The 24,461-nt window shown below is 48.5% G+C and overlaps 1 protein-coding gene across 8 annotated transcripts in view; it reads left to right on the top strand.

The window, feature by feature from the left end:
• The window catches only part of LOC114861132 (RNA binding protein fox-1 homolog 3-like), a 379,746-nt gene that overhangs the window by 347,645 nt on the left and 7,640 nt on the right, over positions 1-24,461 (top strand). For 2 of the 8 annotated variants that reach the window (XM_029160159.3, XM_029160161.2), the window contains 9 exons: positions 1,034-1,336; positions 7,596-7,739; positions 11,549-11,602; positions 13,837-13,929; positions 14,789-14,849; positions 14,922-14,975; positions 19,642-19,774; positions 20,568-20,607; positions 22,922-22,980. In XM_029160159.3, coding sequence (XP_029015992.1) covers positions 1,034-1,336; positions 7,596-7,739; positions 11,549-11,602; positions 13,837-13,929; positions 14,789-14,849; positions 14,922-14,975; positions 19,642-19,774; positions 20,568-20,607; positions 22,922-22,980 — 941 coding nt within the window. The remainder of the gene's footprint in view (positions 1-1,033; positions 1,337-7,595; positions 7,740-11,548; positions 11,603-13,836; positions 13,930-14,788; positions 14,850-14,921; positions 14,976-19,641; positions 19,775-20,567; positions 20,608-22,921; positions 22,981-24,461) is intronic. The other 6 variants (XM_029160162.3, XM_029160163.3, XM_029160160.3 and 3 more) reach the window with 5 other exon arrangements.

Genomic DNA, 24,461 nt, shown 5'->3' with positions numbered 1-24,461 from the left:
AATTTGGTTGAGGGTATTTGCAGGGGGTGTTATTGGATTTCGGTGTTATTGTCTCACCTTTTTCCCTCCGTGTTTTTAATGTTGGGATGGATATCCGCTCCAGAAGCACTGATCTCACTGTTCTGCTCATTAGTCTGGATTCGCGGAGCCTAGTACTTCGCAACAATAAGACATGCACTTCTGTAGTGTAGCCATTACCGAGTTTAACAATGTGCACCAGCTAGAAAAGTCCATTATTTCTCCAGCTCATCATCTCAAGCATCCACACGAGACAAAGAGTGTGCGAAACTGCTTCGTTGCAAAGGGCCATCTATCACTTAAGTCAGGAGCCGAGACTAAGAAGCATTTGTGGTGTAGAGACCGCATAGTGTGTGGTGTGGAAGCATGTGGAGGACGGAGAGTCGTAACAATAAGAGCAGAGCCAACGTCAAACTTTCCACCGGCGCGCTGAAAACTGTCATGCATCGAAATCCTTTCATTTTTCTGTCACATGTTTCTTGTCTGGCCACTTAAAACCAAAGTTGACTACGGAAATGCCCTCCTAAAACGTTTTTTGGCACCTGCCTCCGAACGACAGGCTGAGAAAGAATTAACGGCGTGAATAGCGGCCTCGTTTCACGAGCGCTTCGAGAGGGAGCAGCTGCTCCTTTAACGGACCTGTCACTGAAATCAAAGGCACTAATCAAAATTTTATCAATTAATTGATCTTTCCTCTTGTGCTTGCCACGAGTGCAGTGGAGATTCCCCCCCGACTCAAGCCCCTCCGACTGCGAGCCATGCTCTACAACATAAACTGTGTTCATTAGCGGTGATCAAGGATTTCTCTAATGTGAGCTGAGAGGTGATATGATGGCTGCTTCCCCTTGACTCGGTTGGCTTGCAGGACAGCTCTCCCCCGACGCCCTCCACATCCCGCTGGGAAGCGCGCGCATCTTTCAAGCTAGCTGCGCGACTCGAACAATGAACTTTAGCTTTTGATCACGACACCGCTTCTAACGCTGGCCTCCTGTTTGTGTGTGTGTGTCGTCCACAGGGTAACCAAGAGGCCACCAACCCACCAGAAGCGATGGCCCAGCCGTACACCCCAGCCCAGTACCCACCCCCCCCACAGAATGGCATCCCCGCCGAGTTCGCGGCGCCGCACCCGCTCCCGACGCAGGACTACACCGGGCAGAGCCGGGTCCCCGAGCACGCCATGACCCTGTACACGCCCACGCAGACACACAGCGAGCCGGCCGGCACCGACAACAGCACGCCCGCCATCACCGCCACCACGACCGCACCGGTCAGTGTCCTTCACCATCTGCAAGCACTGTCTTCAACACACTGTGGAAAAGTAAAATTATATTATTAGTATTTTCCCTTTTTTTTGTTCATTACAGTTTTGTCTAATAAGTTTTGTTGTTGCTTCCTTCCTCTGTTTGTGACATGAGAAATTAGAACTCTGTTTCTTCTGTCATATGTCTACATTTTACATTCGCTCATGTTGTAGCTAGCGTAACTGACGCGACAGACACATCTAAACCGCATCGCTTCGTACGAATCAGTCATTCTTCCCCTTTTCACTGGATAAATTGATGTTTTCTGCGTCGCGCACACAAACACGACTTGGCCTCCTTACATAACTTTCTTGATGAAACGCGCGGGCTGAGAGCGAGAGTCAAACGGAGTGAGGGTTACGGTGCTGCACATTAGCAACTAGCAGCGCGCGGCGGTGTCATGGCGATGCTTTGTGCTCCGCGACGGAGGTGGATTTAGTTGGAAATGCGCCGCTGAGATGAAAGTGCATTTCTAAGGAGCCATTTGCTGCAAACATGCAAACGGGCGCTGTTTTATTTATTCGTGTGAAGCATATTGGACATGAATAGACGTGAATGATGTAGGATCTCTGAAAGGAGGACACTCCCCTTCCCTCCGATCTCTTTGGCCTCGGTTAAAGAAGCAAAAGGGAGAAGCACTTTTCCTCGACCGGCCAAAACCAGCTGCTGGACTGTAAAATAGTTTCATTATCTGCAGATGCATCCAGACAGTTTGGACCTTTGCTTTATTTCCCTGCATAACTGTGTCACAATATATACTTATAGTCTGTTATGTTTCTTCTCTCATTTGCATATTACAGTAAGCCTGCATATATTTAAGCATCAGTGGCAACGCGGAGAAACAGCTTGGACGGGTGAAAATGCTAAAACACGTATCAAACCGTTCATTTTTATGTATTGATGCTGTTTTACAAAGTGCCCTGACCTGGGATTTACCTTCATAAGACGCAGATGTAGATAAAAGGAAGGACGACTTATCTGCAAACTTCACAGACGCATCTAGAGAGACGGATAATGCGAGCTGGGATGAGAAAAAAATCAGACCTTCAGACCCTCTTTTCTCGTAAAGCCTGGAAACACCTGCTGGGAAAGGTCACGGGGAGGCCAAAGCCCCCCTGAGAGTGATCTGGGTCACTCATAAAGAACACTGTTAATAACTCTATATTCCCCGTCTCACAATTACTGCGCGGCTATGAATATCCGACGGAGCAAAAAGTGCTTATGTGGTAGAAACGGAGCCATAGCGACGTATAGCGCATTGTCATTGCGCTGTAATGTAGCTGTGTTTGATTTGAAGATTTGTGTTTCGCCGTCCAACTGCTTCGTGATTAGGCGCCGCACTTACAGAAATCGCTGACACATAAGAGAGTTTAAGTCAGGAGGGACTTGGCAGGAGGTGTAGCCTCCTCCTTCTCCCCCATCTGACACTGTGCGCCGCTCCTTCCATCTCTTTGGCCATCGCCGCTCTCTCGCCGGTTCGGCGTTTGATTTCATTTCATCTGCTCACCCGCTGTGAAGAGCGCCCAGAGACGGCGGCCGTGTGGAGATGAGAGCCCGCCTCGCTCTCCCTTCATGCGCTTCCCCTCTTGTGCCCGGCCCCCTCGCCATTCCCCCCGCGCCTGCGCTCCTCGCCGCTTCCACCCGTCTTTTCTGAGGTGGGGACAGAGGGATGAGATTAGTGGGGCGTAAACAGAGAGTCTAATCCTCGGGGGCCGCTGGTGTAGTGTCGCCCACTGCTGTGTTCCCCGGCTTTAATGACGGAGCCAGTCTGTTTGCTCTGGGTGCCACAGACGGGCTCGGGTGCCTTTGATTTGGGCACCCTGCAGAAACACAGATTGAGGGAGCAGATCAGCCGCTCGCTGCACCCCCCCCCCGTGACTCCACTATGCTGCGCTCAGCTCCTCTGCCCGATGACGACGCTTTACCCTGCGCGTCCACTCGACTTAAAGACTTAAAAAGAGTCAAGAGAGAGCGAGAATTCAGTGAAATGTATGGATTCTGTGTGAATTCCCTGCAGAGGACGGCGAGTGTGTATGTTTTAATGAGGCGCAGGAACTCTCCTCACTTTCCTCTCTGTCTCTCTGTTTCTGCCAGTCCCCCGTCTATACTGGGAAGGTGGCGTTGTCCAGAGACAGACCTCTGGGACCTTGCTCTGTGCCATGTTCAAACAAGCTGACTTGAAAGCTGGCGACTTGAGGAAGAGAGGCAGCCCCCAACTTTTCTCCAAATCCTTAGAGATGAGGGGAGCAGAGGGCTGCCAGAGAGCTCTGCTGCAAAAAAAAAACTGAGCTCGTTATCTGGCTCAGTTCAAAAAGTCTGAGGTTTGGTTGAATTTCATGAGTAATCATTCTCTTTTCAGATAACAAATTAAGGCAGTGGCGTTAGGACAGCACTCAATTCCAGATTTTCCACAGCTCATGTCAGCAGCATGAAGACTTTCCAAAGGGTATTCTGGGCGGCCGTGATAACATAGACACGCGCGCAAACACACGAGGGCATGTGGAAAACACGGCGGCGCCTGTGCAGGCGTTCACGGGGACACGGCGCCCGTGAGGCGCGTTTACAGGCCCGAGTCCACCGGGGGTGTCGCTTTCAGAGGCGGCGCTGGCAGCAGCGGCGCCATTAAAACGCGTTCGCCCGCGTCGTCTCAAGGAGCCGCCGGAAACTCCCGTTTGAAAGGCAACAGCAGCAGCGGCTGGATAATTTGGAGGACAGGCTGCCGTTCGTATCTGTTTACGACCCAGAATTTCTGCGAAAAGACCCGAAATAACAATGTGCTCCCGTCGGTTTCTCAAAACATTCTCGCTGGCTCTCAGCTCTGACACCTGCTGAAGACAAATATAGTAAAAACACTTCCAACACCACTAAGACAGTGTATTTTTAAAGCTCACCAATTTCCAGTGGACAAACTGTAGTTGTTGTCTAACAATCAAGAGGAAACAATGTGCGTTTGTTGGGGACTATTTCCAGCGGTGGATTAATCCACATTTGGTGCTCTAGTAACTATTTAGGGCAGCAGAATGGTCATATTAAACCACAGCGTGTACGCGTTTGCTCATGTTGCTGAGGAAAGACGTCACCCAGGGCAACCGTGCAGCTGATACGTTAGTTAACGGACAAATGGGGCTCCGATACATCGTCTTCATGTCTGAAACGTAGTCTCACGTCTCTTTTTCTCCTTTGTTAAAACTTACATTACTTAGGCATCACAGTCCAGTGCAGACAAACGGGACCTTTGCTGTTTCGCTGCTTTGTAAGGAGGGAGGCAGAGGAGGTGGGGGGGGGGTCCACACCCCGCTTCTTCACAGGTGATGGAGAGGACGTATTTGCTGCTCCTTTATAAAAAGAAAACAAACAGCCGAGGACCAGTACGAGGATATAATGAATTAAAGCTTAGGCTTTATAATTCCTCTGATTGAACCCCCCACGCTGCCCCCCACCCCAACCCCCCACATTTAATCGGATGTAATCTACCTGCTTGGCAGCATTCCAATCAGATAGTTTCAATTATGCTCTTGTAATGCCACTCTGCAAGGAGGAGGAAAGTGCTGAGCAGAGCACTTTGCAGGCGATTTGCAAATAACAGCAGGGTATTCTTTTAGAGAAATGACTGAACAGGAAGCCAGAGAGTTGCCAGGGTTGACAGCTCTCTCACTCTCTGGTTTGCTGCCTTTGGCTGTGATGGCATGTTATGCATCGCACCCCCTCCTCCTCCCTGTGACAGCAGCTGTCGGGACAGTAAAGTGCCGCTGAAGGTGGCCTCCTATGGTAATACGGAGGTAATTATTTTCCACTGCAACATCACCATCTCGCAAAAATGCAGGCAGGTTGGAGCTCCGGGAGCGGCGCATAGGCAGACGTCCCGGATCTCGGTGACACTCCAAGTTATTGAGTTAGTAGTATGCAGTCTGGGGTGCTTGGGAGTCAGCAATTCAGTATTTGTGTCCTCTGTATGTGTATTTGCCCCCGATGTCAGCATGCTGCAGGCCTGTCGCAGAGCCGAGTGGAAGTTAATCTGGATGTTTGCAAACATGCGATTGCGCCCGCTGCGATAAAAAGCCAGACAGCCAGGGCTGGAGGACAGCGGTGCTCAGTAGTCTGGCAACATACGCTAAAGGTCGGCGGTGTCGTGTGTGACCGATGAAACAGATTGACCCGCGGGGCTCTGGTACCTTGTCACCCCGCACAGTCCCAGCATCTGTCTGCAATGTGTCACCCCCGGGGCCCAACATGGCTACTCAGGCTATTAACCTCCAGCACGCGAGGACACGGCAGAGTTAAGACCCCTCCGCCTGTCTTTCTCTGTCACAAATCCACTCGTCGCCGTCGGAGCCGCCGTCTGGCGCCGCGCGGCCCTCGCGTCCTTCGCCGCTTGTTAACCCCGGGCCGGGATGCCGCTGGGCCCGGGCGGGGCTCGGGAGGCCGCCGCCGATCCTGGCCTACCTGCACGGCCGCAGGGGAGACAAAGTGGGACCTTGAATCAAACAACTGTCACTGTTAACAATGTATGTCACTGTCCCGGAATGGGCCATAAAAACCAAATAAATGACGGCCATTACAGTGGAGATTGTGATTATGATAATGAGAATAATAAAGACGATCATCATTACGATCATGAAGATAATGATAATACTGTGATGATGAATTATAATGAATAAATCCCTTCCCCATTTCCTAAATAGTGGGATATGTATCACTAAGAGAGGCCTGCAGCCGTCTGACAGCCTCCGAGCAGGATGAGGGTTATCGCTGTGTCGTGTGTGTATGTGTGCGTGCGTGAGCGAGCGAGCGCGGGCGCGTGTCATTTGAACCGTTCGCACTGTGGAAACAACCTGCTCCTTTTCCACGTCTGTATCTCGCTACAAGATTGCGTCTGTGTCTGTGACTTCCCAGCCAGTGTATAGTGTGTTTGCCATGCTTGGAGAGCACTTCCCAGGAGACCTTGCAGTTTACATATCACACTCAAACAGTTTTTGTGCTCGATATCTGCCACTTCCACTCTCTCATTTCTCGGCGCCTTTCTTTATATAGCTTCCACCCAGCGTCACTGACACTGGATCAGATGCCAAGTTTACGTGCGAATCAGAGCGGCGACTTGGCGTCCCCTCCAGAGGACAAAGCAAGGAAACCCCAGCTTCAGTTGTTTGTTAAAAACCATCTTTAATCTAATCCTGCTGAGTGACATCTTGTGGTTGTGAGTGTAATTTACTCCCCTCGTCTGACGAGCGGCGCAGTAACGATGCAGCTCCATCAGGTAACGGGCTCGTGTTCATTAACCTTCCAGCAAATCTTCCTGGGAGCTCAACCGAGATGCTAAACTTTCACGGCTTCGTCCTGTTAGTAAACATAAACGCCACCCTGTTAAAACGCATTTCATTCTGTACTTTATGTTCCCTAGAACAACGACTAAAAACAAATCATGGCACATTTAGGAGCGCGGTGGCAAAGGCGTCCTCGCTCTGCAGGAAGTCACTGCAACCAATGCACGGATCCAGTGTTTAGCTCCCGGTCTGAGCCGGCTAATTGGCTCCTGGCTATAGTTCCATACTTAATGCTCAAACGTGTGATTGATATTGATCTTGTGGTTCAACTTCTCTGAACCCAGCAGGTGATTTATTTTTTTTTTTTTACAAACGATGAACTGTGCTGTCGACCGATAGAGGCTTCGTCCCAACGAAAAAGAAACTATCTCAAAAAAAAAAACAAGGTCCGTCTCAACAGATGAGCCACCAGCAGCATCACTGAAATCCATCAGCGGTGTCACACAGCGAAACAAGTGAAATTTGTCATTGACATCAGACATGTCATTTATATAGAAATGTCAGCACAGCATTCGCATAATGATGGAAACAACAACGCTGAGGGCTTTAGGCCCCGCACTCTGATGGCTGCGTGCAAACGTCACCAATAATGTGTCTTTAGTCTAGACATGTCAGGGCTTTGTGGGATCTATATCCACGCCTTTTTGTCAGCGCCTTCAATCTTCTCCGTTGCTCAACAGCTAAGTGCGAGTGATTAATAAGTGGATTTGTAATGCACAACCTCAAATTTGACACTATAAGTCATCAGGTGTTTTTTTCGCTTTGTGTTTCTCGACGAATTGAAAAATGGCAGCTGAGCAAGTTAGTCAGCCAAGCCTCCCACCCCCACGCCTCACAACCCCCCCCCCCCCTCCTCCTCCTCCTCCTCCTCGCACTTTCACGACCGGGAGGTACAGTATACTGTAGCAGCTAATGAGCAGCTTGTGTCTTTTCTCTGTTTGTTTCCCTCCGGCAGACAGATGATGTGACGCAAACAGAGGGCTCTCAGCAGCTCCAGCTCCAGCACTCAGACTCTTCAGAGAAGCAGCAACCCAAAAGGTTACATGTCTCCAACATTCCCTTCCGCTTCCGGGACCCTGATCTAAGGCAAATGTTTGGGGTGAGTACCATAAAGGAAAAATTACACTCATTTTTATTGTTGTAGGTTACCTTTACACAGGTGACTCAGGTGAAGAGGCAAAAAGCTGCAATCCTTTTATTTTGGCGTAAAAACTCATTGAGGATGGGGAAAAAAACGGGACACACAGCAGTTAGTTTTCCCAGGATCGCTCTGTTATATTACAACGCTTCTTTAATAGTTTGTAGTCTATAATTGAACATTAAATTTCTGCTGGAATCAGCATGGAGGAAATGATTTTTCCAGAATACCTGTTCAGAGGATAAACATACAGAGCGGTGAGCTGCAGACGGATGCAATCATACGTATCTGCCGACCAGAGGGCCTCGGCCGAAATTTTCTCATTCTCTCCCTGTCTTTTAACCGATTAATGAGGCACCGAGCAGTTCGACGGCTCACCCTTGTGTCTCACAAAAGCCTCAATAGGAATTGAACCCAACATGCCCAATATAATAACAACAATGGTTCTGAATGGAGACAATTGCCAGAAATGTTCTTTAAATGTAATACCCTAATTGAACCATTAGAACCCAGAGACGCTAATTCCCGTCGTTACGAAGACAACATCCCACGAATGATATTAATTACTTGAGAGGCCTGGCCCTGGCTTTATAAATTGCTCCTTCTCCGTCTGATTGTTGGCTTTATTGTTCCCAGCTCCGGTGCAGGTCGTGCGGAATCCAAATCGCCTCAGTAATTAGCTCAGAGGCTTAGTGTGCCTGGCCGGCGCATGCAGATATGCGATGCAAAATTGATCACAGCCCACCCAGCCCCCTTCAGTCGCCCCCTTCGCCCACATGTCGCCCATTTCTTCCTATTGCTACCCCTATACCCCCCACCCCCCCACCCTTTCGACGATTGGCGTAGTAGAAGATTGCAGGATTGATTGTCTTGGGCAGAGCCTGGCAAGGAGCTGGCTGGTGCGCTCCACCCTCTGACATGGCCTTGACAATGGGCCTTTATGTGATTAGCATGTGCAGAGCCGCATCCCTCCAGCTCCTAATGGCTGGTGCAGCACCGCTGCCTCAGTGCTCCATTACTGTTATGCATGAGTGAAACCTGCAGAAGAGGAGGCTACAGCTCAGCAGCGCCGCGTCGGCCAAACCTTCCGTCGGCTCCGGCGTCCGTCAGCTCTAAACAGGCAGGGGCCCGCGCTTCACCCCCGCACGGAGCGGGGTTAAGGGTGTGGAGAAACCTGCGAGCCTCTAACGAGGCTCTGAATGAAGGGCTCATTAGGACGGCCACAGCAGACCATAATCAGTAATTAGAAACTGTGATCTCGGAGAGCCAGCGAGTGTGGGGGGGAACGAAAACACTCGAAGCACGAGTGAGCTCCGCGCGGCGCCCATGCTGCGCTGCTCGAGGGTGCCCTCATTTGCACGACTGGGTTCTTCAACAGTGCTTCTCTCGGTGCATGGTGAGGGCTCTCACAGCCTTCCCAGGAGCAATCAGGACCTCTGCCCCCCTCCCCCCCATCCTGCTGTCACACTGACTGCTGTGCCTGAACACTGGCACTTCACTGTTTGAATGGACGGGGCTGCTGTAGCGTAATTATGGGTTTCTCAAGAGCTTAACGATAGTCAGGCTAATCAAAGGTGATGGCAGAGTGGCCTTGATCTTGTTTGTTGCCTCCATACGCGGCCTCCTAAGGCGTGAAATATACTGTAGAGGGTCCTATAATTAAATTCACCAAACAAAGGCAACACTGGATCAGTGGGTTTAGTTTTAGTTTCTTTTCTGCAAACCCTGCTCTACATATTTGCTGACCTTTCTATGCATCCTACACATTTTTAGATGTTGCATGTTTTTTTCCCTTTCTTTTTTCAAGGCAAGCATTGATTTTCACTCAGTCCTACAGTATGTAATATAAAATACCACAGTCTTCAAACTTTCTTGCGTCATGTAATCCAATTTCTACAGTATTTCTCTGTAATGTCTTTTAAGCGCAGATTTGGAAAGTCTCCACAGTGTCCCTTAATAAACATAATGTAATGGAAGCCTTATGGAAAGATAAATGAACGGGGACCTGGAGAACAAAGCCCTCAAATGTCTGAACGGTAGCGGCATAACTTGCAAATGGTCAGCTGTGATGAAGTAATGAGGAATGGTGTAATTAAAACGTGTAAAACCACTGATACAGTCCTTTAACCAGTGGATGATTCTGCATCGAACCCGTCTGATCGTCTATAGATGCTGTGGACATAGTTGCAGCCTCAGAGATGCTGGCAGTCTCTGCCTCGTCCTCCCTCTGGAGACTCCTCCCACCGGAGCTATTGTTTATCGTTGCTGCTGATGCAGCTGTTTCTGCGTGTGTGTGTGTGTGTGTGTGTGTGTGTGTGTGTGTGTGTGTGTGTGTGTGTGTGTGTGTGCGTGCGTGCGTGCGTGCGTGCGTGCGTGCGTGCGTGCGTGCGTGCGTGCGTGTGTTAGTGAGTGGGTGGGTGGAGATGGAAGTGCATGAGATCACTGGTGAGCAGCGAGCAGTCCCCAGCGCCATGTGGAAATCCACAAAGACGACTTCCACTGAAACTAATTAATCGACGCCACAAGCCCATTACGCTCGGTTAAAACAATTAGCATCTGCACATTGCGTGGGGGAAGCATTGTCATCTCAGGCGAGAAAGGGGCATCACGCTGGGATATAAATGCTCGTGAATGTGATCAAGTCAACACTTCCCTTTCGAATCAATGGAGCCGAGCGCCATATGAGGCAGATGTGTGGATGGGATGCATGGAACAAACAGATAGCTTATATGAGGGCGGGGGCTCTCTTCCTACTGAAACCGAGGCGACTTTGAATCACTAAGCTATTTTTTTTGGGGAGGTCAGTGTGGTCCCCTTTCAGGAGGGACACATGCGATCCATGAGCATCCCCAGCTCCTCAAAGCCGGCGCCGGATAATAGCCAGCTTCTCCTAACCCCTATTAGCGGCTCAGTCAAACGATCCATCCATTCCCATTCAGTGTCGACCACATGGAAGGCCCATTTCTTCCCTGTTGTGCTGAAATGAAGGCGACGCGGACTGCTTGACAGGGTAATTACTTTTAATGAAATAATACGGCCATTTTAGACAGCAATTAAAAGTCACTCTCACTCCACTCATTAGGGGAACTTACAGTTTACTTTCATTCCTCTGTTTTCTAATGATCCGAAGGCAGGCCTGTTAAATCGAAAGGCTGGAGCATGTTAACCCCCGGGGACCGGCCCTTAGGTCCTGTTGACTGCGAGAGTACACAAACAAAGAGAGGAAGAGAGACTAGAGAGAGAGGGGGACGTTTAAAATGAGAGGCGCGATCCGCTAAACTCTCCTGGAGTCTGTTCAGGAGGCTTGAAGACGTACGTTTTCCCCAGGTGATGCAGGAGGTGGAAGGTGTCCTATCAAAAGGCAACATCAAAATATCATTGGATGCTGCTTTTTCCTCTTTACTTTAAAACAAACAGTCCAACCTGGATGTCGTGTTACATACATTACATATTTAAATGTCTAGTTTTATTGATACCGCTTTGATTCTCATATATTTATTTCCATATGTTACTGATGGATAGACAAGAATCTGCTAAAGTGGCGGCTACAGTACGAGTTCTCTCTTTAAAACATGCCAGCAAGCTTCAAGAGCCGTTTGCTGAGTTAACAAATGCAAATTGGCCGCCATTTCCTCACAAAAGCAACATTTCCATATTGTCCTAATGTTTTTTTTCTTCCTCCAGTCGTCCTCATGAATTCCCAGCCAGCGAGCGTTGCTAACTCCATCTCTGCCCCGCTTCTCTCTTCTGTTTTTCTTTTCTCTCTGCAGCAATTTGGGAAGATTTTAGATGTGGAGATTATCTTTAATGAGCGAGGATCCAAGGTAAGTGAACTAGAACACCAGCTGCTTCATTATCATGTACTTCTTCTGTTTTCTAATGATGGCATTAGTGTAGTGTGTACATTGGCTGAGAGTAGTGGTCTTTAAGCTCGGTCCTGCCGAGCTGCATCCACCCTGTCTCTCTTTCTTATTTTCCTTCTCTCCCGATTGTTTTTGTTGTTCCAGCTCTAACCCAACTTGTGAATCATTAGCCCTGTAAATCAATTAATTATTGAGCTGTTTTACAATTCACTTAATCCACCATCACACTGCAGGTCCTAAGCCTGTGGAACCGAAACCACTTGCTGGGAACCTGGTCCTCTTTAATAGCTGGCCCTTGTTTGTAGATACCAACATTTTTGGGCGGTTAAGAAAACATCTGTGTGCAAACGAGTAGCGTTAGTTAAGACACAGAGCGATGCAGCAGGATGACGCAGGGCAGTAATAAATAACAGGTACTGTAGTGGCTGCAGACTAGAATAGTAAAACATCTAAACATCTCTGCAATTCAACACATGTTTTTTATCACACGCGTATGTATCTAAAACATCATTTCAACATTTAATACCCACAAGCCACTGCGAACGCTGCCACAGGGCTGCTGTGTTACTGCAGCATCCGTCTCCTAACCACCTACCATGGACAGGTGAAGCCTGTGGAGGTGTGAACAGCCGAGTGCTACTTATCCAGCTGTTCATTTAATAGAGTGTACTAAGCTCCACAGCTTTCCATTCATAAAGGAGACAGCCTCCCTGGCTGGGTGTTGAGGCATGAATACTATTGATTCCCATTCATACCTGGGAGTCGTTTGGGTTCGTATATAGGCATGCAGGGAGCTCGGGAACCGGGCGACACTGCTGCTCTCAGCTCCCTCTGCCAGACAAGATTGAGCACCGGATAAAACTGCCTCCTCTGCCGTAACAAGCATTTATTGTTTGTGCCCTACAAAGCCATTACCCATGATGCCTCTCTCTCCAGCACCCTGTGTACTATATAATGAACCTACCAGGCCATTAATAAACAATCTATTTCCTATGAAGCTTTGGCAATTTGCATTCAATATGTTTGTCTCCTTTGAAAAATGGTGGCCCCACTCTCCCCTCTTGTAAGCTAATTATTTGTGCATGATAAAAAAAAATAAAAAATAAAAGATAGACGGGGTAACCACAGTCGGGTGAATGTCCAAAGGATTAATTTTGCCCTCAATTCCTTTTTTTGAATTTATTTCTTTATCTCTCTTTCCCCAAGGACAGGTCTTGTGTTATTTATGCTAGAAAAAGCAGCCCAGAGATCCTGTGTATGCATACAAGATCACGCCGCTTGCCATCTCTCACATGTATTACATCCTCAAGCAATTATCAGGCAGCGCCGGCCATGCTCCCGCTCCCCCTGCCCATACCTCTCTAAGTATATATAGAAACTGAAGGAATGGGACTTGTTTGGCCAGCATATCTTAATGTTCCCACTATAGAACTCAGGTCCAGCATCCCAGTTCACATAACTCAAGAAAATGACAAACCCCCCCTGGGGAGCAGGGGAGACAGAGAGTTATGGGGAGGGGGATGGAAATGAGAGGTTGGGTGTATTTTGGTCAGGGTTTAGAGTCAATACCCTCGCCCTTCTCTATCAGCGGATGGTATTTGCGGTGACACCATTCACTTTTTTGCATCAATGAGCCGCTGTAATTTTGCCTCCATAAAAATGTCCTATTTATTAGTGCACTGAGTTAGAAATAGTCAGAGATCAAGTTAACATCTCTCTTCAGAGACTTCATCCTCGCGCCTACTCCCGTTGCCCACGTCTTCAAAAGGAGCCGAGGATGTCTGAGCGCCCGGGCTCCTGAAGTTGTGTAGATAATTATACGACTATTATGGCAGCTAACACAGTGTTTTGCATCCGCTGCTTCCTGACATTCACCCATGGCACCGGCGCTGCGCTGTTTAATTGGGTAAAGCAGGCAGGTTTGTTGGTGTTGTTGTGTGGGGTCATGCCACCGTTATCCTCTCCTCCTCGGATCTCTCTGTTTGCTGTTTCCTGACGCCTCACTAACTGCGTCTAATTAATCTGGCTGCTTACAACTTGACTCTGCCACTGCCGCTACTGCTACCTACTCCTGTCTTCTCACCTCTTGTTTCCTTCTCTCCTCCCTCTCCCTCTCTTTTTTTTCTTCTGTGTGCGTGTGTGTGTCCGTCGCCTTCCTTCCTCCTCTCCACTGGTGGCTAACTGGGTGCTCTCAGGGCTTTGGGTTTGTAACTTTTGAAACAAGCACAGATGCTGATCGTGCACGGGAGAAACTAAATGGTACAATCGTAGAGGGACGCAAAATAGAGGTGCTTTAATTTTTTTCCCTTTACCTCATCTTTTTCTTCTTCCTGCCTGCTGTCTCCTCAACTTACCTACAAATCCATGCTTCAGCATTTGGCTCCTGTGTGTGTGTGTGTGTGTGTGTGTGTGTGTGTGTGTGTGTGTGTGTGTGTGTGTGGGTGTGGGTGTGTGGTAGCGGGCGGGTGGGGGCATCTGCATCTCAGGGTGTATGTGAGCCTGGATGCATGCATGCATAATGGTGCATACAAGTTGTTCTCAGTAGAATGCGGGATCCATACACGCCAGCCTGGACACGCTAGTTGTCCATCATTACCTGACGATGCCGAATGAATGCATGCCATCATCCTCTGGGTCCCTGTCAAATCTCAGAAGACCTGCATTCCCCTGTCACCATCGTTTAGTGTTGCCTGCTCTAATTCTGCTGTTGTTTACGTTGAGCTGAGCCCCCACTCAGTCATTCCCATCAGGTCAATAGAAGAAAATCAAAGCACTGTCTGTGTTCTTTTTCTTTTTTTTCTTTTTTGTTTTTTTGGAATCCATTTGTTTATCCAACCAATTACTGGTTTTGGAGGATGTTGTTTTTTTATTCATACCTGTGGGTAATTGGTGCATGCTTTCCCCTCTTTCCGGTAATTTCATAATGCGTAAGAAAACTGAAATGAATAAATTCATGAAATGGTGAGCCAAACTCAATCACACCAATGTGCTACAAGCATATTTGCATAATCATTTATTTGTTCATCTAGAGTTTTATGAATTTATCTTTGTTCATCTTGGTTTGCTGCTTGCTTTTGGCTCATCTTGCATATGTGGCTAGTAAATGTAAAGGTTATTAATCGCAGGCTGTACTGTTGCTTCGAACAGGTGAACAATGCAACAGCACGAGTGATGACAAACAAAAAGGTTGCCAACCCGTACACTAATGGTGGGTAAAGCTTCATATTTAACCAACTCAGAGCTCTTGTTGCGGTTATTTCAATGTGTTTTTGTTCATCAGGTTGGAAGCTGAATCCAGTGGTGGGAGCTGTCTATGGTCCTGAACTCTATGCCGGTAAGAGACCTGCGTCTTCTGCAGCTGGAATAAAAGTTTTTTTTTTCCTCTCCACCTTCCATCACATGCTCCGTACCTGGGGCCCACTATCAGACGCAGCCAATCCCAATCTGGCCCCTGAATTTCTACAATCGGGTTCATCCTGAACCTACTGAACATGAAATTCCTTTCAAATCAAAGTGAATCTGAGAACGGTCAAGATAAGCAGTGGATGATCCAAGTCTCTGTGAGTGGCTGAGGGAGCCTGAGCTATTGTTTGCCTGGTGTGCCACTGTAAAGCAGAAAAAAATGATTTCAGGAGCAAGCGCCCCTGCAACTGTTATCAGATTGTGGAGGCTGCTGCTGTGGATGGATTTGCCAAGTGCGCCAGATTGACTTTTACAGAGCTAACCGAATAAGGGAGATTGAGTGAGCGATATTGTTGGCACCTACCTTGTCGAAGGCCTCTATTCCTTCTGGACTCAGTAATGGAGGAATGAGATGAGCTTGGTGGGGTTTTCCGTATCTCTCTCTGCCTCGACATGCCAGCTTTATTGCTGTATGTTATATGAACCCTTTGCATTTTAATGAGGGGGAAATGGTACTATTTCATTTGGAAGAAGTGCTGAGCACATCGCGCCACTTTAACGGCTTTCCTTTCTGCTCATTAGACTAAAATCTGTTCATTCCCCGGACAGCTTTACGGCGAACCTCTAAATAACTGTCCATGACAGAAAGCAGTCATCTATCATTTTTATTTCAACCCCTCAGCCCCTCCATGCCTCCTCCTCTGCCTTCCAACCTACTCCTCCCCCTCCCCCTCCCCCCAACGCTCCCTTGGTTTCGACATCTTATAATTACACACACAAACAAATACACATCTCTCTGTAGCTGCTCTATGCTCTAATGTACACACTTTGCCATTTTGAGATAACATTTTCACAAAATTGAGATGAAATAAATGTTGACGCATATTAACAAATATTTCACTGACCTATATACACACCTACAACACTTTCTTGCCCTGTTTTTTTTAACTTGGACTAAAGCATTCCAGCATACAGAAATAGATAACCTGAGAGAACACAGCCACTAATACATGTCCCCTCTTACATGCACACGTTCTCCATTCTACACTCACACACACTCACGCACACACACACACACACACACACACACACACACACTTTCCAAATCATCTCATAAATCAGAAGGAGTGTGGTCCACCACTCCAGGCAGAGGAAGCAGGAGGGGCTGGGTGATTTATTGGCTGCTAATTTTTCAAGTCGTCTTGACATGGCGCTGGAGTTTGCCAAGCCTAAACGACAACATATGCTTGCCAGCTGGGAAGATGAGTAACATAAATAAGAGATGCGTTTTCAAAACCAAACTGCCCTAATGAGTGGCAAAAAAGGCTGTTGTAGCTTGAAAAACAACAACATCACTGACCAGGTTTTCGATAATGATTTTCCACTTGGTGAGAAAAAAAAAAAAAAGAATCAGCTTTGCCGGATTCACGATGTGTTCCAAAATTATCATAGCTACAGTTAATATACTTTTGGTGGGAGTAAAATGGGATATAAAGGCGATTAATCACTGTTTATCAGTTCTCATTTCTGTGCAGGAGATCAGTGAAATTGGGAGCCATAAATCCTGGCTCAGTGACAGCACACTTCGTCTCCATTCGTCCTGGCGCTACAGGTTTATTGTCCTCAAAACCCATTCAGGAGAATGACGGATGAGAGCCTCACGCCGTCTCCCCACTCCTAACCTCTTGCAGGGCAGATTGGCTCCTCCTACCGATGGAAGCAGGGGGTGGGGAGTAGTGGTTGTACTCTGTTAGCATATACGCAGGCTGCTGCTTTTACCCGCTTTTACTCGACTGGCAACAAAGCATGGAAGTGGCGCAAACGATGTGACTCCTGGTTCTGAGTCACTGATCTAGGCTACAAAAAAACATTTGTGGGGACAAAATCTGACTTCGATTTGGATTTGAACAACATATAATCCTCGGTTAATTTTAGTTGCTTAGTGACAGTTTATATAATAAAGTGAGTGGGTGTGTACAGGTAGATGTATACAGCAATACACTGTACAGTATAGTAATGTAATTATTTTCTTGGTGTGTTAGATTTAAAAATGATGTTGCTAATAAAGTTAGATGGCCACAGACTGGTGACATGTTCAGGTTGTACTGAGATAATGTCCATAAATGGATTAATGGATGGGCATATTGCACAGTTTAGCTCATTTTGGTTCGTAGCAATATCCTGCATTGAATGCTTTCAGCACCATGGACAGCTGCCCCTCCCCACGAGTTCACATGCTACACTACTAAGGTGGGGTTTTCTTCAGTATTGGTGAAAAGCTGCCAGCTGTGTAAATGACAGAAAAGAAAGGCTAATTGCCATCTTAATATATGTAGACAGATCATCTCATTGTTGGAGTGTACGTTAGGGGGATAATTAAGCTCCAGACTCTTGATTAGATTAAGCTGTTTTTGGTCCCCAGTGCGTGGATTAAGTGCTCATTGCTTGATGTATTTGAGCAGGAAGTATTAGAGAGATCAACCTTGTGGAAAATCAGATCTTTTTTTATGGGAGCTGGTTATGACCCCATCATTGGCACAGAGCTGGATTACCTCAGGTCCAACTGGCTCTGCAGGTATTGAGCTTCCCTCAACTTGACACATATGACATATGAGGTGCAGCATGACCCCGCCGCCCTCCAGAGCATAACTCATATTTTCTGCGGCCCCCTCCCGGAAAGGTGTTTGACTTTGGTGGCTAGACCAGGTTTGTGCTCTCGTACACGTTGGCTGTTGTTGCTTTTCACGGGCTTACCAAGGTGTGACAGTGCCTTTGATTTATGGGTTATTTTTGAAGCAGTGTAGCCTATCGCCAACTCATTATGAGTTTACATTCACATACATCACTGCATGCATATTGCATACAAATGTGAAAAAAGAAAGAAAAAACCTATTGGACCTTCTAGAGCCAAGAAATATCAGCAATTTGTTAAGAACCGGGGGGAAAAACACACCTCAAAAACTATCAAAGAGGATTGTTTTTGCCCTTTAGCGACCGCACTCAGATGTCCACCGCACCAAAAAAAGAGACTAATTTAAATGTCAAGGTCAGTATTATAAATCACTCGGGGGAAAGAGGGCACCCTGCGAGTCCAGGCAGTCCACTGGTACGTTGGCAGCAAACAAAGTGCCCCGCACCTTGGTGTGAATGTGTTGAGTTTGGGGGGGGGGCGTTACCTGGCCAAATGAGATGCAGAGGCTGAATATGTGTGCGGATCCACTAATGGGGCGTGATGTTAATGGCGGAAGGCATTAAACCGGGCTCTCTGTGTTTTTAAAAGCACCACTAATCTGTCTCCCTGTCAGCTTTATTGAAGCAGCGGGGCCGGCGTGCGCATCGTTCATTTGGGCGTTCACCGCTCGTGTCCACCTGCAGGGTTAACGCTGCACACGGCAGTAACTCCCAGCCGTCGCTCCTCGGGCGCAGGCCTACACGCGGCTGATTATATATGAGCTACCATGGATCTTCATTGCACGCTAGTTTATCCGCAGTTGTGAGGGACTGGCTGCCGTCTCCTTGCCACAGCGGGTTCATCTGAAATTGGTTACATGATATTAACCTGTGTCGCTGACCCCCTGCTGAGCCATCATCGTCCCACCAGCACCAGACGTGGGGATTCACAGCTTTCCACCCTGTTATGAAGCATTCGCTGAAATGTTTGTCACCCAAAACACACCACAGAGATGAATATGAATGAATAGGGGATGAGCTGGGAATCAACAATAATGGACTGTGTTGTGATGGACTACATGTAGGTGCTGGTGGAGGAGAGGAGTCTGACTTAATCATGTCTTGAGATGGGTGTGATTGTATGCGCTCATCGTCGGATAGCTGTTGGACTGACTGATGGTTAGAAAGGAGCTTACACTGCCTTTACTGTCAACATTGACGGGGGACGTTTTGTCGCACGAGCGCACAACCCTTGCTGCTCCCCCTGAAGCCTTTCGAGACAATCTGCCCTTTCTGATTCGCTGGGAGCAATCAGCAAAGGACGCAAACAGCCCCGTGATTGGCTAAAGGTGTCCCAGATGGGTTTGGAGACGGGGTCATGCTGAGGTTTGGGCCTTTGCTGTCCGGCCCATCTGCTCCATTTCCCCTTGGGGAAGTTCGAAACATCTAGTCAGGTTGTTCAACAACCTTCACCTCACATTTATCTCCGCCCGGCACCTAGAAACGCCCTCTACCTCTCCCTCGTCCACCCTCCTGCCGTTCCCCTCGCTGCTAGCCCATTGTGTCTGAACTATGCAGAAGCTGTGGTGCGAAACTAGTGGCATTGCATCCATTACCTGCCTATGCTTCAAGGCTGCCCCTCGCCAGGCATCAGGAAAGGATGCGTACAGCAAATGTGGATCCTTGCTGAGTACGGCACAAAGCAACGAGCTGGGAAAGGGGAGAGTGCTCGATGAGGCGCACCTAGAAAAGATTAAATCTATTGTTTCCTTGTCTTCCCCATAATGCATTCTGTCATAGGGAAAGCAGTGCCACATGTCTCTCTCTAATGTATTCTGTCATAAGGTAAGCAACGCCAAGTGGAGGATGTTCTCTTAAAGTCATTTCCTCTTCCCTGCCTCTCTTGTCTTGTGTCTCTCCTTCCATAGTAACAGGCTTTCCCTACCCTGCCACAGGCGCTACGGTGGCCTATAGAGGTGCCCACTTGCGAGGTCGGGGGAGGGCTGTGTACAACACGTTTCGCACAGCTCCACCGCCGCCACCAATCCCAGCTTACGGAGCGTGAGTATCCGATCGTTAACCTGAATCGAGACCATAACAATGAGCACTTGAGATGGCTTCAGATTCTCTGGCTACAGGCCTGCGCCAGCATGCACGCGTTCTTCCATACACAAGTCGCTGCTCTGTCTGTTTTCTCATTGGTCACCAGTCACCAGCTGCTGCCGTCCACTGCAGGTTGGTCCCCATTCCTTATATTAGAGCCTTGTCCACTGACAAAGGCGCAACTTACAAAACCAAAGGTTGAGCTGTGATAGCATATTACTGGGGAGATCCTACTGGACTGTGACCAGGGCCTATGTGCAGCTCATGTCTTATCAGCTGCGGTGTGTGGCCGTGGCAGGGGTCTGATGGGGGGCGACCGACGGCCCAGGATAGGTGTCTATCTGCGATAAGATCGGGATCTTTCTTACTGCAAGTGACACAATGCTGAAGCCAGCAAAGGGAGCCTCGTGCCCCCGCCCTCCTACTCTGGGGCCTTTTGCTTCTGATGGCAGCTGGTTGATTTATATAGAGGAGTCATGTGACGGAGCTCCTTCGGTGACTCCCTTTGTCCTCCTCCCCCCACCGCCAACAACCCTCCCGACAACACCGCGGCAACCGGAAAGACACAAAAACAATTTTAGCGGAGCAGAAAATTAGACGGCTGTGGTGCAGTTTCAGGTTCATCCTAATGTTTAGTTCCTTGTTTGCGGTACACGGCGCTACAGCATCTGAAGGCTGACCCTTCAGATGGGAGCTGGCATTAAGTAGGGTAGCGCCTTAACCCTGCTTTTCCTCTTTTCTAATTTCACAGGGTGGTGTACCAAGATGGCTTCTATGGCGCAGAGATCTACGTAAGTACAGTTGGCTTTTCGTCTCGCCTGCTTGGGTGAAACTGAAGTAAAGCAGACAGAAAGCCTCGCACTAGACACAAAAACGTGATCTCCTCAGCCCCCGGCGCTCTCCCCGCCTCGCTGCCAAGCCTGCGTCGATTAGGCCTCTGTTTGCCGTGCCAAGAAACCCGACAACAAAATTTAAAACCCCCTCAGCTCCCCCCTCCTCTCTTTCTTCCTATGATCTCAGACTTTGGCAAAGAGGCAGGACCCAGACTCAATGTCCCATGTCACGTCAGGTCATTTTTTGCCTCAGATTTGTCTGGGTTTGTGAGGTGGCTTGTTTTCCTTACACCCCCCCCCTTCCCCCTACGTTCTCCTCTCCTCTCTCCTGCTTTCCTGTATGTGTACAACTGACAGGGTCTGGCTTGGAGATCCCTGCCTGCCCCTGGGGGTCTGTGCAGGTCTGAGTGGAGCCAGTTCCTCCCAGCCATCACCATGTGGGAGATAAGAGGAGCGGCAGCAGATAAAGGGATTAAGCGTCCCTCTGGAGCAGTCCGTGCAGGCGGGTCACATCAGGGCTGGCCCTGGTGCACATCGCCCTTGACAGAGAAAGGCATGGACGCTGTGGAGATAATGTTGAAATTACCACGCTGCCCCACTTTGACATCAGTCCAAACGTTTGCGGAGGGATGTAATTTGTCCCTTTGATTCCGCTGCCGAGATAGCAAGATGACAGTGGGCACAGCGGCAATGACAGTTGCCTCTCACTTTCACCCTGACCACGGCTGGCGTCTGGGAACAAAACGCTGAACCCCAGTGATGTATGACTTAAACACCAGCCCACATGATAGGACTATATTTCACTGGCTTTTATTGTAGCAACAACCGCCACTATAGACGAGACCCGGGCTGTGCTCTGAGTGATAATGTTCCCCCCTCACATCCGTTCAGCCACCTCCAGCTAAGTCCTGCACACTCGTGTCCCTTGACCAAGGCATGGCCAGGTTGCTCCATAACTCAAGCCGTCAGTCCAGCCCCTGGTGCTTTACCGCCATTAGTTTTGGCACTGACCACTGCACTGCTTCGGACTAGCTTAGTGTGTGTGAATGTCTCGAGCGGCCGAGAGGAAGCTGTACCTTAGCCTTCAGTGTCCTCCACCGGTCAGGCGGTGAACACCGGCTCGCTGTCAGAAGCCGACACCTGATGTGTCAGAGCGTCGTCGTGGAAATGGATTACCTGCAAATGCATCGGCGGGGGAAGCGGACGCATACTCATACTGTATGAATATACAATACATGCATCCTATGTGCTAATACATATGCATGCGTTCATCTCCATGTAGAAACACACACTCCGCGGTGACACAATAACAAATGTGCTCCACTGTTGTGTGCAGGATTTGACAATGTGTGAGAGTGATTTATTGGCCCGTGTTTGTTCGGGCTGTTGCTGTAATCAGTACAGTCCCAAGGCATGGCCGTCCCATAGGAAGTCATCTGCCTCCAGTACTCTGACTTCCAGTCCCCGTGGAAAATCTTGAGGGGATCTGGGGGAACTGGATTAAAACGGCGTGGCCCCTGACCTGATTTCATGCGCAGCCACAGCCACCAGCGTCACACTGTTGCCCCTGTGCGCCACTTTCCATTGGACGTCCCTCCAGAGTTTAAAAATGAATGAAAACATGCATTATTAAAAGCCACCTATCCGGCGTATGAACGCAGATGGGCACACACTCCACTGGCACTAATAGAAAAACAGTGGGTGAACGGCTTCATTTTTCAAATAGAGTAATAGCAGCACTCCACAATGAGAGCTTTAATTCCTTCCCCACTCTGGCAAATGAACACAGCGGTCCTGACTCCCCAACCGTCCCACCGTCTTCTGCCTTCCTACTTCGTTTGTGAGCCAGGGGGGTCGTGTAAAGGGGAAAAAAAAGAAGTGGGGTCTTCAATTATGTAGCAGCAGAGCCTCCTCTATCTAAAAATGGGCTGAATTTGGGGATCTGGCGCACGTGGCCTTCGTTATGCCTCTCGTGCTGCTGGGATGAGCCTGACAGAGTCTCGCTACCCCCTGAATGCGCTGTCCGTCTGAACGTCGGCCGCCTCATACGTGACGCATCAAACAGCGCCCTCTGGTGTCCGTGTGGGCACGCGCCGCTGGGGGAGCGTGGGCTCGCCGCCACACTGCGGTGGCATTCAAGTATTAAGGCAATTTAAAGCTTAATATCTGCGCTGTTGTTTCCTGGTGTCCTTCAGGTCTAACCTTTCTCTGTGCAGGTTGTGCGAAATCATTGATTAACACTGTTTTTGTTTGTTTGTTTTTTTTTTTACAGGGTGGCTATGCAGCATACAGATTCGCCCAGCCCACCACCACCGCTGCTTACAGTGACAGGTGAGAATGTTGCACCAGAGTGTGTTTTTCTCCCATTAGCAGAGGGGACAAACGTTGACATAGCAATAAAACTGCTATGTTACGCAGGGACTTTGTCTTTGTAGCGTGAACTAGGATTTAACGTCATTAAAGTCATTAAGTCCTTCCCGAAAGCTTGACAGGAAGTAGAAACGCATAAGAGGTGAATACACCACAAACACACAAAATTTGACTTGTCTTTTCTCCGAGCGGATAGAAAGTGTGTGTGAAGGCTGAGAAACTGCTTGTCTGGCATTTTTTGATTTTTCTTTGTAGGTTTTTTGAGGTTTTTATGTTCTTTCATTCAGGTTTCCTTATCTACTGAGCAAACTGCTCCCAGCTTAAGGAGACTTAAAAAAAAAGAAAAAGAAAACAGACTAACCTTGTTGAACTCAATGAGAGAAGTGGTAATATATGTCGTGACTGTCTACTTGTGATGGGGCAGCAGGTATATCACCGCTGTATTTATGAATGGCCTCAGGTCCGTGGAAGGGAGGTGGGGAGACAGAGGGAGGGAGTGATGGACCGGCGGGAACTCTATCACGCCTGAGTGATGTCACTCCGGTTCAGGTGTGCTCCATTTGAAGAGGCATCACTGATTCATTTCAGACCCCTGAAAGCCGTTGTCAGCCGGGATGTGGGCTGGTTTGGGAATCTAATCTGGGAAGGATTGAGCATGTCACTTGTGATAACGTACACCCTGCCTGAGAGCCTGAAGATCATATCGATAATGTAAGATTTATCAGGCCTAGCCGCAGCTCGAATTATGAGCAGACGTGCAAGAGCAGAAATTGGACAGCGGCTTTTTTTTTTCCTCTCGGAGTGATTTAATTCCTGTTTCTCTTGCCTATATGTTTCCATGAGAGTTAATGTAATTTGCCCAGGAGTTGTTTGTTTTTCTTTGCCTATTTGTTTCCTTTTGAATAAGCGGCTGTGCCCAGTGGATCAATATGGGTTTGTCTGTATTGTCTCAGCAATATCTTATGAGACTTAACCGTAGAGCTGTCAGCCGGTCGTAAAAAGAGGTCACCGGGATTGAGGAAGGCGCGTGGAAGCCCCTGTAAAATATGAAGCATTTATTATCTGAAAAGCTGACAGTGTTCACAGGCTGCATTACTAAAGCCCTTTAAGGAACTAGCCCGATTTCAGGCCAGTGAGTCTGATGCATCAAACGGGGCCTTGTGACGAGGCGGTCGCATTGTCGAGGCCTGCCTCCAATCAGTTGTGTGACATTGCACGGGGTTGTTTGACCTGCCGGTCGTCAGCGGTGCCACTCTGCTGAGAGTCATTTCGTAGATATATTAACCTTAGAGGGCCTGTGGGGTTCGGTGCTCGCTGAAGATAAGAGGGCCACGGAGACTTCCCCTGACCATCTTATGGCACCGGCCTCCTCCCCAAGGAGCCGAGACAGCTTTTCTGATTTCACGTCCTGTTCACTGACCTTGGGTGTTGCCGGACTCAAC

This window comes from Betta splendens, chromosome 8 (assembly GCF_900634795.4).
Source record: "Betta splendens chromosome 8, fBetSpl5.4, whole genome shotgun sequence".
NCBI lineage: Eukaryota > Metazoa > Chordata > Actinopteri > Anabantiformes > Osphronemidae > Betta > Betta splendens.
This window is presented reverse-complemented; position numbering and strand designations above follow the sequence as displayed.